This window comes from Dipodomys merriami, unplaced genomic scaffold (assembly GCF_024711535.1).
Source record: "Dipodomys merriami isolate MVZ:Mamm:240054 unplaced genomic scaffold, mDipMer1.0.p SCAF_408, whole genome shotgun sequence".
Lineage (NCBI taxonomy): Eukaryota > Metazoa > Chordata > Mammalia > Rodentia > Heteromyidae > Dipodomys > Dipodomys merriami.
The window spans coordinates 420,415-438,032 of NW_027205693.1; the positions used below are offsets into that span (position 1 = coordinate 420,415).

The following is a 17,618-nucleotide window of genomic DNA, read 5'->3' on the forward strand; positions in this document are numbered from 1 at the left end:
GGGGAGAACAGGGGTGACCCCAACAAATGGACCGATTGCTCTGTGGCAGACCCAAGAACGTGGCAGACCCCCCCCCAGCTCTCACACACACACCACATCCCACAGGGCAGGTACCAGTAAGAGGGACCAATAAGGGCTCCCTAGTCTGGGAGCCCCTGGGGAAGGGGGCCAGGTGCTGCCCACGGGGCCAGGCCCCCGACACCCCCAACGCTCAGGAAGACCAGCACGGCCCTGCACTTGCAGCTCGAAGCATTTATTTTTGTGGTTCCAGTTCACAGTTGAGCGCTCACTCCCATGAGGAGAGGCGGGGGGGGGGGGGGGGAGAGGGAGGGCCATTCACATTGGGGAGGGGTGGCTGGGGGGGGTGAGGGGAGGGAGAGACCGGGAGGAGGCCTTGTTTGTAAGCAGTGGTTCTTCGCTGGCAGCCCGGAGCTGGGACTGCAGGCAGAACTAACTTGCCCTGGGAAAGGACAGTGTGTCCAAGCTCCAGCCGTCGCTGACGTGTTCTACACTGGCTTGCAGAAGGAGCTAGAGGGCTGGGCAGGGGCTCAGCGGTAGAGTGCTTGGCCTAGCATGCATGAAGCCCCAGGTTCGATTCCTCATGTACCACACACAGAGGAAAAAGCTGGAAGTGGCGCTGTGGCTCAAGTGGTAGAGCACCAGCCTTGAGCAAAAACAAAGCAGCTCAGGGACAGCGCCCAGGCCCTGAGTTCAAGCCCCAGGACTGGCAAAAAAAAAAAAAAAAAGAAGTAGAGATCACTTTTGTGGTCTGGACAGATTTAAACCTCCAGTAGGGGGAATAACTTCCTAACAGAATTCATGACAGTGCACTTCAAGCTGCCTCTGAGAGTCACGCTGCGTGGACACACGGGCTTCCGGAACCGCACGGCCGGCTGCCCGGGACGCCCAACACCACGGGGGGCCACCGCTTTGGGGGGTTTGGTCCCCCACAGATTAGTCCTGGGAAGAGTCTACACTAGACAGCATCCAAGCCAAAGGCACAAACAAGTTCACTCAGACCCCTAGGAGTGGGTCTGGAATCTTCTCTGCTCTCTGGCGGGGGAGAGGGGGGTTCTGACTTCCACACGTGAGGTCTACAGGGTTGAAAGCTGTCTTAGGGACAAGGTGCCAGCCTCTGCCTGATCTCACAAGCGTTTCCCATCAGCCATCACGGGATTTTCTACCCCACACACCACGGCCTAGAACTTTGGGGGACTTGAGCTTAACAGAGGAAACATCTAGAGATCATTCCAGAAAGATTCATCGTTAGCGTTGAGCCGGGCGCCGTGCCTCACACCTGTCATCCCAGCTACTCAGGAGGCTGAGCTCGGAGGATCAAGGTTCCAAGTCAGCATGGGCAGGAAGGCCCTCGAGATGCTTATCTCCAATTAGTCACTAAAAAGCCAGCAGTGGTGCTGTGGCTCAGGTGGTAGAGCGCTAGCCTTGAGTGAAAAGGGACAGCGCCCAGACCCTGAGTTCAAGCCCCAGGACCAACACACACACAAAACAACACACAGAAAAAAAATGTACATAAGAGCTTTCTCAGAGCACAAAGGCCCTGTGAGAAAGAAGTACAGAGCAAAAATGATTGCACACAGGACTCAAGTGGTGGAAGGAAACACCTAGAAACACATCCCTGAATAGAAGACAAGGGGAGGGGAGGAAGGGGACCAGAGAGGCAGAGGACGGGCTCAGCAGGACCAGGCCCCAGGCTGGGGGGTGGAGGGGGAACCCCACCTTCCAATGAGCTGACAAGGACGGCATGCCAGGGTGCTGGGGGCCTGGGCTGTACACGCGTGTGGCAGGCGTGCCCTCGGGCCCCCGGGCCGGGCAGGGCCAGCCACGGGGAGCAGGGCCACAGGCAGGATGCTGGACAGACAGATGGAAAGCCAGGGGGTCTGTGTGTCCCCACCCCCATACTGTCCCCACACTGCGGGTGAGAAAGGACACGGGGTGGCGACCGGTGGCGACCCTCAGGGTGGGAGGCTGGCCACCGGAAGCTTCTAGAAGCTGCTGTATGACTACGCCGGAGGTAATTCTCAAGTGGTCCCCAGAGCAGGACGCCCCGCCACACCTGCGGAGCCGTGTACCACACAAAGCAGGCACCCAGAGTCCCAGCCCCCCCCCCAGATCCCCAGGAGAGCTTATAAATTAGACATCGAAAATAAAATAAAATAAAAACCCCGTAAGATTCACATTTCTCAAGTCTGTCCACAAAGTTCCTGGGGGCTCGCGCGGGAAGGAGCCGGTCAGGGCTGGAGTGCACCGACCGGGCGATGAACAGGCCCGGGCTCCCAGAGCAGTGTTCATGCCAGCAGGGGCCACCCGCTCGGCTCTCCACTGCAGCCCATCTGGCTAGACCTGCAGGAAAAGCACACGCGTGTGACTTCCTTCCCACCCCCACGGAGAGAACCCCAGAGTCACAGAGGACACCCCAAGCCAGTGCCACCCGTCTCCTGTCCTTTCCTTCCATTCCATCCCAGGGAGCAGGGGCAGCCCCCCACCACCACCAAGGCCCATGTGCAGCTCAGGACGGAAGGCGCAGGGACTGTGCTAGAGCTGGGCATCGGTGCTCACGCCTGCCATCCCAAGCTACATGGGAGGCTGAGATGTGAGGATCTTGGTTCAAAGCCAGCCTGGCCTGAAAAGTCCATGGAAGGGCTGGGAAGGTGGTTCAGTGGTAGAGCGCTTGCCTTGCATGCCTGAGGCCCTGGGTTCCATTCCTCAGCACCACATAAACAAAACGAAAAAAGCCGGAAGTGGCGCTGTGGCTCAAGTGGTAGAGCGCTAGCCTTGAGCTGAAGAGCTGAGGGACAGCGCCCAGGCCCAGAGTTCAGGCCCCAGGATGGGCACAAACCATGTCACTAACCCCCACCCAGAAAACACCAGCAGGGCCTCCACTCAGCCACGAGCCCCCATCACCCCGGGGTGGGGCTGGTGGCCATCATGACCGGCCCAGGGCTCAGTGCCTGCTGCAGTAAGACCTAGGAGTGGAGCCCATGGCCCAGCCTGAGCCTGAGCCTGGGCTGATCCTGAGCATGCAGCCCACAGGCGTGGCCTGAGCCTGAATCTAGGCCTGGGTCTGGGCCTGAGCCTGGTCCTGAGCCTGCGTCTGGGCCTGAGCCTGGGCCTGGGCCTGAGCCTGAGCCTGAGCCTGAGCCTGAGCCTAAGTCTGGGCCTGAGCCTGGGCCTGGACCTGGGCCTGAGCCTGAGCCTGAGCCTGGACCTAGGTCTGGGTCTGGGCCTGAGCCTGGGTCTGGGTCTGAGCCTGAGCCTGGGAGTAGGTCTGGGTCTGGGCCTGAGCCTGGGCCTAGGCCTGGGTCTGGGTCTGGGCCTGGGCCTGGGCCTAAGCCCAGGCCTGGGCCTAAACCTGAGCCTGAGTCTGGGTCTGGGTCTGGGCCTGGGTCTGGGCCTGAGCCTGAGCCTGAGCCTGGGCCTAGGTCTGGGTCTGGGCCTGAGCCTGGGTCTGAGCCTGAGCCTGGGAGTAGGTCTGGGTCTGGGCCTGAGCCTGGGAGTAGGTCTGGGTCTGGGCCTGAGCCTGGGCCTAGGTCTGGGTCTGGGTCTGGGCCTGGGCCTGGGCCTGGGCCTAAGCCCGGGCCTGGGCCTAAACCTGAGCCTGAGTCTGGGTCTGGGTCTGGGCCTGGGTCTGGGCTTGAGCCTGAGCCTAGGTCTGGGCCTGGGCCTGAGCCTGGGCCTAGGTCTGGGTCTGGGCCTGGGCCTGGGCCTGGGTCTGGGCCTGGGCCTAAACCTGAGCCTGAGTCTGGGTCTGGGTCTGGGCCTGAGCCTGGGCCTAGGTATGGGTCTGGGTCTGGGCCTGAGCTAGGCCTGAGCCTGGGTCTAGGCCTGGGCCTGAGCCTGGGTCTGAGCCTGAGCCTGGGAGTAGGTCTGGGCCTGGGCCTGAGCCTGGGCCTAGGTCTGGGCCTGAGCCTGGGCCTAGGTCTGGGTCTGGGCCTGAGCCTGGGCCGAGGTCTGGGTCTGGGTCTGGGTCTGGGCCTGGGCCTGGGTCTGGGTCTGAGCCTGGGCCTAGGTCTGGGTCTGGGTCTGGGTCTGGGCCTGGGCCTGGGCCTGGGCCTAGGTCTGGGCCTGGGTCTGGGTCTGAGCCTGGGCCTGGAGCTCACAGGCATGGCCTGAGCTGACCACAGGGGCCTGAGCCCACAAATGCAGCCTGGACCACAAGAACCCCACATCCCAGATGGGCCACGGCACCTCCTCTCGGGAGCGGCTCACCTGCCGGGGAGAATCCACAAACTTGATGCGGGACAGGAACCTCCGTAGCTCCCCGCGGCCGGTGCCGGGCGCGGTGTCACGCAGCGGCAGCACCCTGCCCTCCATGAGCGCCCAGCGCAGGCTCAGCTTGCTGACCGCCAGGGCCCGCGGGCGGCCGTCGGGGCGCAGCTCTGCAGCCCTGGTCACATAGAAGGCGTCCTTCCACACGTCGTTGACGCCCACTGGGAGAGGCCGCCGGCATGAGAGGGGGATGCTGCCTCCTGGCTCACTGGTTCACCCATTCATTCATTCATTCATTCACACAGGAGAGGGGCGGAGCCAGCCACACCTCAACCATCCATCCCATTCATTCATTTACCCATTCATTCATTCACACAGGAGAGGGGCGGGGCTGGTCACACTTAGTCATCCATCTCATGCATTCATTTGCCGGTTCATTAATTCATTCACACAGGAGAGGGGCGGGCCGGCCACTCATCCACTCTTGCATTCACCCAAGAGGCTGCCCAAGCACTTGAGGGGCACCTGGCAGGAGGGGGGGCCAGGGGCATCTGCGGGGTGTGGGTCTGCAGAGTGAGGGCCCCGGGGTACAGGTCTGTGGGGTGGGGGCCCCAGGGTGCAGGTCTGCGGGGTGAGGGCCCCGGGGTGTGGGTCTGTGGGGTAAGAGCCCAGGGTGCGGGTCTGTGGGGTGCGGGCCCCAGGGTGTGGGTCCGCGGGGTGTGGGTCCGTGGGGTGCAGGTCTGCGGGTGCAGGCCCTGGGGTGCGGGGCGCAGGTCTGCGGGTGCGGGTCTGTGGGGTGAGGGCCCCAGGGTGCGGGATACAGGTCTGCGGGGTGCGGGCCCCAGGGTGTGAGTCCGCGGGGTGCGGGTCTGTGGGGTGCGGGCCCCAGGGTGTGGGTCTGTGGGGTGCAGGTCTGCGGGTGCGGGCCCTGGGGTGCGGGGCGCAGGTCCGCGGGGTGTGGGTCTGCAGGGTGTGGGCCCCAGGGTGTGGGTCCGCGGGGTTCTACGGGATGTAAGCCCCAGGGTGGGCAGGGAGGCCCCCGCACCCCCGTGCCCTGGGCCGTGACTCACCGGCGGCGGCCGTCACGGTGTCCGTGGTGTTGGCCAGGTCCAGGAGGAGGGCGGGGAAGGCGGGGTGCAGCAGGTACAGGTGGTGGGGCCGGGGGACCTCTGCCCCGGGGCCCACACCCTACGCACAGACACAGGGAGGAGCGGGGCTGAGCTTCCCGTGGACCCCGGGCTCCCACGCACCCGCTCTCCCTCCAGCCCGGAGTTCAAGCCCCAGATCAGCACGCATGCACACGTGCGCGCGCGCGCGCACACACACACACACACACACACACACACACACACAGATCTTAGGTGTCTAACTACCAGAGCGGGGCAGCAGAGGGAGGCCCCAGGCTGGAACCCCGGCCTCCTCTGGTCCCCACAGAGGGCACGCCCCCCACCCCCCAGCCCCCGCCACTCACGGAGGTGGGAGAAGGCGCGGCCGGTGCCTCTGCCCAGAAGAGGAAGACGGACTTCAGCTCGGCGGTCAGGGCAGCGGCGGTGGGCGTCTCCGCCATGCGGCAGGGGGCGCTGTGGTTCCAGGAGACAGAGCCAGACTGACCGTCCACCACCAGCATCTGCAGAGGACAAGACGGGGCGTGGCCAGTGCAGGACAGAGGCCAGCCCACCAGCTCACACGCAGCCCCGCGCCCCAGCGCACGCCTGCCGTCCCAGCTACTCGGGAGGCTGAGATCTGAGGATGGTGGTTAGAGGCCCGGGCCAGGCGGGGAAGTCTGTGAGGCTCTCATCTCCAGTGAACAGACAAAAAGTCGGAAGTGGCCCGGCTCCGGTGGCTCGCGCCTGTCATCCCAGCTACTCAGGAGGCTGAAATACTCAGGAGGCTGAGATCTGAGACCACAGTTCAAAGCCAGCCAGGGCAAGAAAGTTCCTGAGACTCTGATCTCCAAGGAACCACCAGAAAACAGGAAATGGCGCTGCACTTCAAGTGGTAGAGCGCCAGCCTTGAGTGAAAGACCTCAGAGACAGTGCCCAGGCCCTGAGTTCAAGCCCCAGGACCGGCACGCACACACACACACACACACACACACACCCAGGCTCGGTGCGCCCTGCCTGGCCTCCCATGCCTGACTCATCTCTCTGTTATTGTAATTATCTGGGGAATCTGGTCTGACCGGGCAGCTGTGGCCTCGCCCGTGGCCAGCCCCAGGGGACAGAGCTTTCCTCGCACAGCTGGAAGGGAAAAGGAGGCCCTGCCTGTAATCCCGGGCCGAGCTCTGGCCTGGCATTGAGGGCAGCTGAAGCCCCTGCCTGAAACCGCCATCCAAATCTCCCCAGCTCTGGGTCTTCCAGAAGCATCTGAGAACTTTGTTGGGGTTTTTTGGGGGGGGTTGGGAGGGGTTGTCAGTCGTGGGACTTGAACTCATGGCCTGGGCACTGTCTCCTGAGCTCTTTCACTCAAGGCTGGTGCTCTATCACTTGAGCCAGAGCTCCACTTCCAGTTTTCTAGTGGTTCATTGGAGATCAGAGTCTCAGGGACTTTCCTGCCCGGGCTGGCCTCAAACCACGATCCTCTAGAATCTCAGCCTCCTGAGTCGCTGGGATGACAGGCGTGAGCCACCAGCATCTGGCAGTGTCTGGGAACTTTACAAGTGGAGCGTGTGGGGTGTGACACCCGCATGTGCACCTCGTTCTACGGGGAGGGGGCTGCTCAGAGACACGCCCGGGGGTGGGGGGGAACCGCCCAGGATCATGGCAGCCTTGGAGATCAGACACAGAATCAGCCCTTGAACTGGCCACGCACGCACAGCGGCACCAGGGCAGATGCGTGCACTGAGCTGGTGTGTTTACCCACGCACACCCCCTCCCCCAGCCCAGCCCTGCCCGGTTTCAGGTGAGACTTCTCCTTGTCCAACCACGCAGAAGGTTCCAGAAGGAACATAGCAAGGAGATTCACCCAGGACGCGACTGTGGCAAGCTGTCAGCAGTGGTCTGTGCGCGTCCAGCCGGACCCCGAGGCCCGGGGGACAAGGCCTCCTTCCTCCCCACCCGCGCGTGCGCGCCCCGGGCCCCACCTTGCGCACCCCAGTGCCGTCGCTGAGCTGCAGGAGAAAGTCCAGCGTCTGGTCGTCGGTGAAGTAGCCGGGCGTGGGCTGGCTGCAGAAAGCACAGGACGATGGGGGACAGGCGAGGAACGGCCGGTCTTCACCCCCCCCCCAAATAAAGAAGCGGCAACGTTCTAGGTTCTAGGTATTTTGGGAGGGGGAGAGGGCTTGAACTCAGGGCCTGGGCACAGTCCCTGAGCTCTTTCACTCAAGGCTGGTGCTCTACCACCTGAGCCACAGCTCCACTTCTGGTTTTCTGGTGGTTCATTGGAGATCAGAGTCTCAGGGACTTTCCTGCCCAGGCTGGCCTCGAACTGTGATCCTCGGGCCTCAGCCTCCTGAGTAGCGGGGATGGCAGGTGTGAGCCCCAGGTGGACAGGCAGACTTGGGGGGCGGGGGGGTGGACAGACCTGCGCAGGCCCGGGAGGCGCAGCATCCAGCGCGGCACGAGGCTCTGCCCGGACAGCAGGACCAGGCCCTGCCTGGTGGTGAGGAGGAGGTCGCTGCCGTTGGAGTCCAGGGCCTTCACCACCTGGAGCTGCTCCACGCCGTCGCTGATTGGACAAGAGCCTGTGGTGGGCGGTTCTTCCCGGACGCCCGCGCGTATGCGCCATCCGCAGCCCGTGCCTGACCACAGGCCCACGGAGGACCGAGCGTCCACGGACACGCACGCATCCCTGGGCCTTTTATTTCATTTTATTTTTTACTTGGGGCCTGGGCGCCGTCCCTGAGCTCTTTCACTCCAGGCTGGCGCTCTACCACTTGAGCCACAGCGCCACATCCGGTTTTCTGCTGGTTCATTGGAGATCAGAGTCTCACGGACTTTCCTGCCCGGGCTGGCTTTGAACCATGATCCTCGGATCTCAGCCTCCTGAGCGGCTGGGATGACAGGCGTGAGCACGGCGCCCGCTATTCTCTCTGAGGACTTAGGAGGCAAAGATCTGAGGATGGCGGTTCAAATCCAGGCCGGGTAGGAAAGTGGCTGTGAGGCTCTCAGATCCCACGAACCACAGAACAGCTGGAACTGCAGTGCAAATGGTGGAGCACCAGCCATGAGCCTCGGCTGCGAGTTCAAGCCCCAGGGCCAGCTCAAGAAAACACACACACACACACACACACACACCATCATCATCAACACTGACCTTGGTTATGTCAAAACGACACACACACACACACACATTTCCCCTCCTGCTCCCGCTCTGAGCCCAGGACGCCTAACACCATCGCCACCGCCGAAATACCTGTGCACGGGGATGAGCTCCGACGCGTTGCCCGCGCGCCGCCGCTCCCAGGCCGGCTCCGCCGCCTGCAGGGACGCGGGCAGGGGCCCCGGGCTCTGGGCCTGCAGGAGCAGGTCACGCAGGGCCACCGCCTGGATGTTTCCTAGGGCCACGGGAAGAAAGACACGGCGAGGCCTGGGTGGGGGGTCTCCCGGGACCCACGCCAGAATGCACACGGGGAGGTAACAGCACTCAGCAGGAGGAAAGGGAGGCCGGGAGACAGGAGGCCGAGGAAGGGAGGCCGGGGGACAGGAGGCCGAGGAAGGGAGGCCGGGGGACAGGAGGCCGAGGAAGGGAGGCCGGGGGACAGGAGGCCGAGGAAGGGAGGCCGGGGGACAGGAGGCCAAGGAAGGGAGGCCGGGAGACAGGAGGCCGAGGAAGGGAGGCCAGGGGACAGGAGGCTGAGGAAGGGAGGCCGGGGGACAGGAGGCTGAGGAAGGGAGGCCGGGGGACAGGAGGCCGAGGAAGGGAGGCCGGGAGACAGGAGGCTGAGGAAGGGAGGCTGGGAGACAGGAGGCTGAGGAAGGGAGGTCAGGAGACAGGAGGCTGAGGAAGGGAGGCCGGGAGACAGGAGGCTGAGGAAGGGAGGCCGGGGGACAGGAGGCTGAGGAAGGGAGGTCAAGAGACAGGAGGCTAAGGGAGGTCAGGAGACAGGAGGCTAAGGAAGGGAGGCCAGCAGACAGGAGGCTGAGGAAGGGAGGCCGGGAGACAGGAGGCTGAGGAAGGGAGGCTGGGAGACAGGAGGCTGAGGAAGGGAGGTCAGGAGACAGGAGGCTGAGGAAGGGAGGCCGGGAGACAGGAGGCTGAGGAAGGGAGGCCGGGGGACAGGAGGCTGAGGAAGGGAGGTCAAGAGACAGGAGGCTAAGGGAGGTCAGGAGACAGGAGGCTAAGGAAGGGAGGCCAGCAGACAGGAGGCTGAGGAAGGGAGGCTGGGAGACAGGAGGCTGAGGAAGGGAGGTCAAGAGACAGGAGGCTAAGGAAGGGAGGCCAGCAGACAGGAGGCTGAGGAAGGGAGGCCGGGAGACAGGAGGCTGAGGAAGGGAGGCCGGGGGACAGGAGGCTGAGGAAGGGAGGTCAAGAGACAGGAGGCTAAGGAAGGGAGGCCAGCAGACAGGAGGCTGAGGAAGGGAGGCCGGGAGACAGGAGGCTGAGGAAGGGAGGTCAGGAAGCTAAAGGAGGTCAGGAGACAGGAGACTGAGGAAGGGAGGCTGGGAGACAGGAGGCCGAGGAAGGGAGGCCGGGAGACAGGAGGCTGAGGAAGGGAGGTCAGGAGGCTAAAGGAGGTCAGGAGACAGGAGACTGAGGAAGGGAGGCTGGGTTGTCAGGAGGCTGAGGAAGGGAGGCCAGTGTTACCCATGGCCTCACACTATCGCCCCGTCCCGTCCCCCCTGCCCGGCCGGGCCGCTTACCGAAGCCGAACAGGACGTAGACGGCCCCGCTGGCGGTGGTGTAGAGCTGCGGGCCGATGAGGTTGCCCACCCCCACACCGTCGTAGCACACGGCGCGCCCCACGGGGGTCCCCGCGCGGCCGGAGACCAGCAGAAAGCACAGGTCGGGCTGGGGGGAGGAGGAGGTCGAGTGGGCCAACGGAGCCGGTGGGAGGCCTGGAGGCCCCGGGACGGAGGCCGGGCGGCGTGCAGAGGCCTGCACAGCGCGGTGGGGCAGTCACCCGGGGCCAGGGCCTGGCAGACGGCGGGCCGGCCGCGTGTGGAGGGGCAGCGCCCCTGGAAGTGGCCGACCCCCCACACACACACACACGAGGGGCGAACCTGCGCGTCCCCCACGGCCAGCAGCAGCAGGTCCCGGGCGCCGTCCCCGTCCAGGTCCGGCAGGAGCGCCGCGGGCGCTGCCAGGGTGCCATTGGCCAGGTGCTCAGGGCGGAGCGTCCACACGGCCTCACCTGCGGGGGTTGGGGGGGAAGGGGGGAGGGGGAGGCTGAGGACCCCCCCTCCCCTCGGCCCCTGCGCCGGTTCCCCTGCAGAGAGCTGAGCCTCAGCCCTGGCCTTCCCAGATTCAGTCACATCTCAGATGAGGCCCAGCGTGGAGGCCGGCCTCCAACCGCCGTACTCCTCCCCTGGGCCTCCCAGTCCCTGGGATCGCAAGCCTGGGCTCGGCCATGTGAAGCCACCAGCAGCGGCCACAGGCCCCGGCCCCCCTCCCCCCGGCCTGAGGTTTCCCGGCCATGCAGGCCCGGGCAGGCTCTTTGTCTTCCATCCAGGATTTGCAGCCAAGGGGCCCCGGGCTGTTCCTGCCCGGAGAACTCGGCCTGGCGCCATCTTTGGGCCAAACAGGCGGGAGCAACCTCTGATCTTACCTGACGTGGCCCTGTAGGCCCCCAGCGCCCGGCGCGATCCCGTCACCAGGCAGAGCGCCTCGGCCCCGCGCCCCGGCTCCAGGTCCACGCAAGCCACGTGCTGGGCCTCCTCCGGGAGGGGCGTGGACCACAGCGTGCTGCCGTTCATGCCGGACAGGCACAGCAGATGAGCACTGGGGCCGGAGCCCGGGCCACCTGGGAACAAGGGGCATGGTGGGTGAGACACGGGGAGGAGGGAGAGAGAGAGGGGCAAGTCCTGAGTTCAAATCCCAGAATCACTAAAAAAAAAAAAAAAAAGAAACCAAGGAGGAGACAGGGAAGGAGGGGGGAGGGAGAGGAGGGGGGAGGAGGGGAGGGGAGGGGGGCTGGGCAAGGGCTGGGTGCCCAGGCCGGCCTCAGGCCCCTGTCAGAGCTGGGTGTGCATGTGCGCATGCATGGAGGGGGAGTCCTGGGGCTTGAACTCGGGGCCTGGGCGCCGCTCTTACCTCCCGCGCTGCGGTTCCCAGGGCTCACCAGGGCCAGCAGCACGTCCCGCAGGCCGTCCCCGTTCACGTCGGCCAGGTCCAGAGGAGCCAGGTCCCCTCCTGAGCGCACACAAGGGAAGAAGGGCCTGAGCGGAGCCCCGGGCAGCCGCTGGGGCGGGGGGAGGGGGGAGACTTCAGCACCCCAGGACCCAGAGGACAGGCGGGGCGCACCCCACCATGCTCCCCAGAATCCACCTCACGTTCCCTGAGGAGCGGGGAGACCCTGGGTGGAGGGCCAAAGGTTGAAGTGACGCCGTGGCTCAAGTGGTAGAGCACCAGCTTTGAGTGAAAGAGCTCAGGGACGGCGCCCAGGTCTCGGGTTCAAGCCCCAGGACCGGCACAGAAATCAATCAATCAATCAATCAAATCAAACTGGCTGGGTGTTGGTCCCACACACCTGTAACCCTCGCTGAGGGTTGTGAGGCTGAGATTGTGAGGATCATCATTTGAGGCCAGTGTGAGCAAAAGAAAACATAATAAGATGATGTTTGGAAGATTCCCTGTCCACCCACAGCTGCAGCCACACCTGTGACTTCCATTTGCCTCAGGAAAGGGGAGGAGGGGGAGGATTGGAGAACCGGGGATCCGAGCGCCGTCCCCCAGCGGAGGAAAGGGCAGACACGATGCCCTTCTTCCCGAGATGGTCTGGGGGGTATGGGAACAGCCTGGTAAGTTTCTTGGTGAGCTGAGATGGAACCCCACAAACCTGCATCCCGGGAGACTGAGTCACGGCACCCAGCCACCCCCCTCTGGGCGAGAAAGGTGAGATGGAATTATTTTGGAGCTGACATGAGGTCTGGCCTGGGGTCCACCAAGGGCCCTGGGCACGGGTGCAGCCCAGGGATTCAAAGCTGCCTTCCTCTGAAGACCGTCCCACCACACTCGGCCTGTCCCACCAGCGTCTGCCTAAGACCTGGGACCCAGCATGCATCTCAGGGCTCACCTGAGCCCACGGCCAGGCATCCATCTCGGGGCTTACCTGTGCCCCACACCCCAGAGCTCACCTGCACTCATGGGCAGGTATGACTTGGGGCACCTGAGCCCTGTGGGCAGGCGTGTGTGTCGGGGCTCACCTGTGCCCACAGACAGGCGTGCATCTCGGGTCTCACCTGCACCCATGGCCAGGTGTGCATCTCGGTGCTCACCTGTGCCCCAGGCCCCGGAGCTCACCTGTGCCCACAGGCAGGTGTGGGTCTTGGAGCTCACCTGCGCCCATGGCCAGACATGCGTCTTGGGGCTCACCTGTGCCCTGGGCCCCTGAGCTCACCTGCACCCATGGGCAGGTGAGTCTTGGGGCTTACTTGCACCCATGGCCAGGCGTGCGACTTGGGCCTCATCTGTGCCCCGTGCCCCTGAGGTCACCTGCACCCACGGGCAGGTCTGAGTCTCGGTGCTCACCTGCGCCCATGGCCAGGCGTGCATCTTGGTGCTCACCTGAGCCCATGGCCAGGCATGCGACTCGGGGCTCACCTGTGCCCGCAGGCAGGCGTGCGTCTCGGTGCTCACCTGGGCCCATGGCCAGGCATGCGACTCGGTGCTCACCTGCGCCCGCAGGCAGGCGTGCATCTCGGTGCTCACCTGCGTCCATGGCCAGGCATGCGACTCGGGGCTCACCTGCGCCCGCAGGCAGGCATGCGTCTCGGTGCTCACCTGTGCCCGCAGGCAGGCGTGCGTCTCGGTGCTCACCTGCGCCCATGGCCAGGCGCACATCTCGGGGCTCACCTGTGCCCCCCCGCCCCGGAGCTCACCTGCACCGGCAGCCAGGCGTCGGATCCAGGTGCTGTGCAGGTCTCGCGGCGGGCAGGGGATGAGGAAAGCGCACAGCAGCACCAGCACCATGGACAGGAGCAGGGTGAGCAGGAAGACGGCCGTGCGCACGCAGGCAGCCAGCGAGCCAGCCACCTTGGGCTCCAGGCCCCCGGGGGGCTCGGCCGGGAAGCCCTGGGCGCCAGCCTCGGGGGCACGGGGTGGGGCGGGCCCCACGCCCTCCACATCCGAGTCTGGGGCCTCTCCCCGGGGGCCCTGGCCGTTCTTCACGCCGCCATTCTTCTGTGGGGTGGCCAGCACCAGGTCATCCTCGCTCTCGTCGCTGTCCGCCTGCGTGAGCGGGTCATACTCTCCCAGGTCCGGGCTCTTCTTGCCTGCAAGGCCGGCAGGGGTCACTGGTGCACCCCACATGCAGACGTCCACAGCCAGCCCCAAGGCGGGAGGCCAGGGAGGGGTGCCCCAGGCCCCAGGATATAGCCCAACAACACACACACACACACACACACACACACACACACAATGCATCTTCATCCTTTAAAAAAAAAATCAGAGTCAGGTGCTAATGGCTCACGCCTGTCACCTCAGCTCCTCAGGAGACTGAGATCTGAGGATCATGGTTCAAAGCCAGCCATGGCAGGAAAGTCTATGAGACTCTTATCTCCAATAAACCACCAGAAAACTGGAAGTGGAGCTGTGGCTCCAGTGGTAGAGCACCAGCCTTGAGTGAAAGAGCTCAGGGACAGCGCCCAGGCCCTGAGTTCAAGCCCCAGGACTTATAAAAACAAAAAAGACAAAATTAAATGTCTTTGAGAAGGGGAGGGGAAAGGGAAGAGAGCCAGAGCGAGAGAGCAAGAGAGCGAGAGGGAGAGAGTGCTCTCGCAAGAGAGAAAGAGAGAGAGAAACAGTATATAATCATAATCCCTAATCTCAACTCAAGTAGTAAAACAAACCACAACAATAACTCTGAGCTCTAAGAGCCCCAGGCATGTTTGACCTTCAAACTTTAAAATGGCCTCAAGAAAAATATATACCTAAGAGATAAGCCGGGCCACAGGCTTCAAGGAGGCCCTATTGTTATCCTGAGTTACTGATTAACTTCACAGTGTGGTCAGGGCCGGGTTCTTTCCAACCCCAGCTCAGGAAAGGGTCCTGGCTCCTGAGCTCGAGCTCCCCAAGCTCGGGCTAGCTGAGTCTCATCACCAGGCTGCTGCTGGATTGAACCTATCCTGAAGCTGTCACTCTTGAAATGACATGGTTCATGGAGATCACAATGGCCAACTTGTCAGAAGTTCATCCAGCCATCCCTTTGTCTCTTTTTCAGCTCTAAACAAACATGTAATGGGGTGGTAGAGAATGTTCTAGCATCGCACTATCATGACAGAGGACACTGGGAGGCCTGCTCCTAGCCGGAGCAGAGACCGGGCTGGATGAGCTCACCGCACTCTGTGACCCAGGTACCCCACAGCCCGCCACAGGCCTGGCCGGGAAGGTGGCTCAGTGGTAGAGCGCTCGCCTTGCATGCACGAAGCCCTGGGTTCGATTCCTCAGTACCACATACACAGAAAAAGCCAGAAGTGGCGCTGTGGCTCAAGTGGTAGAACGCCAGGCTGGAGCAAAAGAAGCTCAGGGACAGCGCCCAGGCCCTGAGTTCAAGCCCCAGGACTGGGGAACAAAAGAGAGGGGGTGGGGAGGGAGAGAAGGGGGAAAGGGAGGGGGGGGAGGGAGAAAAAAAGAGAAAGGCCTAGAGAAGAGAGATAGAGAAGACAATCCCGGGCCAGGAGGCCACGCGCCAACCCCTCCACAGCAGCCCACTGTGTGCCCACAAGAGAACGCAGGGTGAACACATTCACCTTCCGTCACAGCCCAAAGGCTGAGTCTCCTGCCAGGCGCCAGCGGCTCACGCCTGTAGTCCCGGCTACTCCAGAGGCTGAGATCATGGTTGAAAAGCTCTTAATTTCTGATGAACCACTGAAAGCCAATGGTGGCGCTGTGGCTTACGTGGTGGAGAGCCAGCCTTGAGAGAAAAGAGTCAAGGACAATGCACAGGTCCGGAGTTCAAGCCCTGGGACCGGCACATGCGAGCACATACGGGCAAGCGCGCGCGCGCGCACACACACACACACACACACACACAAATCCTGTGGTTTTATTCTCAGAGAAATCATCCTTAAAGCTGAAAGGAATAGTTCTAAAAGGAAAAAAGAAAGAAGGAGAAAGAGGGAGAAGGAAGGAAGGAACGAACGAACGAAGGAAGGAAAGAAGGAAGGAAAGAAAGATAAACATAAGGGACATTTCAAGGCCCCTGTGAGGAGCTACTGCCTGACTCTGAGGCCTGCTGTGGAGGCCCGCCGGGGAGGGCCCACCGTGGAGGCCCACCATGGAGGCCAGCCGTGGAGGCCCAATGCTGCTCCTCCTCTCAAAGGAAAGCAACCTCCAGCTCTTAACCTCATTTCCAAACAAACCTCTGAAGACAGATAGCATCAATGTTCTTTGAAAGTTCTAATGAGCCCATGAGGAAAAAGAAACCTGGCTGGAGCCATGAGGCCTGGTAACAGGAACTCAAATTCATGTCGGCCCAGGGCCAGGCAGCACCAGCCTGCGGTGTCCAGTCCCCAGGCTCCGGCCAGGTTCCGCCAGACCCGCCAGCCCTCCCCACTGCTCCCCATTTTACAGCCATCTGCAAAACAAACGCTTATGAGGGGATATTGGAAAAAAGGGGATTTTTGATAGAACCCCGAATCTTTCCACAGCCTTAGCGTTTAGAATCTACCTGGGCAGAAGAAATACGCTCTCCATGGAATGCGGCAGAGAACCTGCCAGGGAAGTTTTAGGTGAAGGTGAGAGAGAGACACACAACAGAGACAGAGACAGACACACAGAGACAGAGACAGACACACACACAAAGACAGACAGGAAAAAGAGAGGAGAGACAGACAAAGATAAAAGGACAGAGAGAACCTGGCGCTGCCACCTCCTGGACACAGCGGGCACACTTGCCCAAAGCCCAGGTGGCCAGCATGTCACCCATCACCGGCACAGGTGTGGATCATGTCACCCAGCTCTGAGCGCAGGTGTGGATCCTGTCACCCATCATGGGCACAGGTGTGGATCCTGTCACCCATCATGGGCACAGGTGTGGATCATGTCACCCATCACCGGCACAGGTGTGGATCATGTCACCCAGCCCTGAGCACAGGTGTGGATCCTGTCACCCATCATGGGCACAGGTGTGGATCATGTCACCCATCATGGGCACAGGTGTGGATCATGTCGCCCAGCCCTGAACACAGGTGTGGATCATGTCACCCATCACAGGCACAGGTGTTGATCCCGTCACCCATCACGGGCACAGGTGTGGATCCTGTCACCCATCATGGGCACAGGTGTGGATCATGTCACCCAGCTCTGAGCACAGGTGTGGATCCTGTCACCCATCACGGGCACAGGTGTCCATCATGTCACCCAGCTCTGAGCACAGGTGTGGATCCTGTCACCCATCATGGGCACAGGTGTGGATCATGTCACCCAGCTCTGAGCGCAGGTGTCCATCATGTCACCCAGCCCTGAGCACAGGTGTGGATCATGTCACCCAGCTCTGAGCGCAGGTGTGGAGCATGTCACCCATCATGGGCACAGGTGTGGATCCTGTCACCCAGCCCTGAGCACAGGTGTCGATCCTGTCACCCTGACTGATCAGACACGGTGTCCATCGTGTCACCCTGACTGATCGATCGGGCACGGGCGCCGGTCCGTCCCCTCCCGCCCCAGCACCTCGGCCCTCGGGCCGGCCGGGTCCATCGGATTCCCGGGCAGCGGGGAGCAGGCTCGGCCCGGCGCTGCTCCGCGGCCGCGGGGCCCGGCGATGACACCGCCGGCCCGGCCGTCGTCACTGACAGCGCCGCCGCCATCACCCGGGCCCACCGCCGCCGGTCCCGCCCCGCCCCGCGCCCCCTGCGCGGGTCCTCGCCGCCCCGGCCCGGTGGGGCGTGGGCCGGCGCCCAGGCCCGGCGGGGCGGGAGGCGCCGCGCGGCGACCCTTGCTTACCCGGCAGCTTGAGCGCCCGGGACAGCACCGTCGCCATGGTGGAGGCCCCGGTGCGCCTGCGCGCGCCGCGGGAGACAGAGCCCGCGCGGGGCGGGGCCTCGTGGGGCGGAGTCAGGAGAGATGGGAGGCGTGGGGCAGAGCTGCGCGGGGCGGGGCCGAGCCGCACAGGGCGGAGCCAAGAAGGATGGGAGGGGCGGGGCAGAGCCGCACGGGGCGGAGCCAGGAAGGATGGGTGGGGCGGGGCCGAGCCGCACAGGGCGGAGCCAAGGAGGATGGGAGGGGCGGGGCCGAGCCGCACAGGGCGGAGCCAAGGAGGATGGGAGGGGCGGGGCGGAGCCGCACGGGGCGGA

The 17,618-nt window shown here is 63.4% G+C and overlaps 1 protein-coding gene across 1 annotated transcript; it reads right to left on the reverse strand.

Moving 5' to 3' along the window:
- Nucleotides 1-237: 237 nt before the first annotated feature.
- LOC138806763 (protein FAM234B-like) lies at nt 238-17,342 on the reverse strand. Its single transcript, XM_069992103.1, has 13 exons — nt 17,269-17,342; nt 13,206-13,598; nt 11,419-11,517; nt 10,934-11,128; nt 10,389-10,519; nt 10,029-10,176; nt 8,581-8,722; nt 7,750-7,893; nt 7,310-7,391; nt 5,699-5,854; nt 5,298-5,415; nt 4,228-4,448; nt 238-2,361 (listed from the first exon to the last, which is right to left on the reverse strand). The coding sequence occupies exons 1-13, from the start codon at nt 17,303-17,305 to the stop codon at nt 2,356-2,358; spliced, it is 1,872 nt and encodes a 623-aa protein (XP_069848204.1). The 5' UTR covers nt 17,306-17,342; the 3' UTR covers nt 238-2,355.
- Between the last annotated feature and the right edge of the window lie 276 nt (nt 17,343-17,618).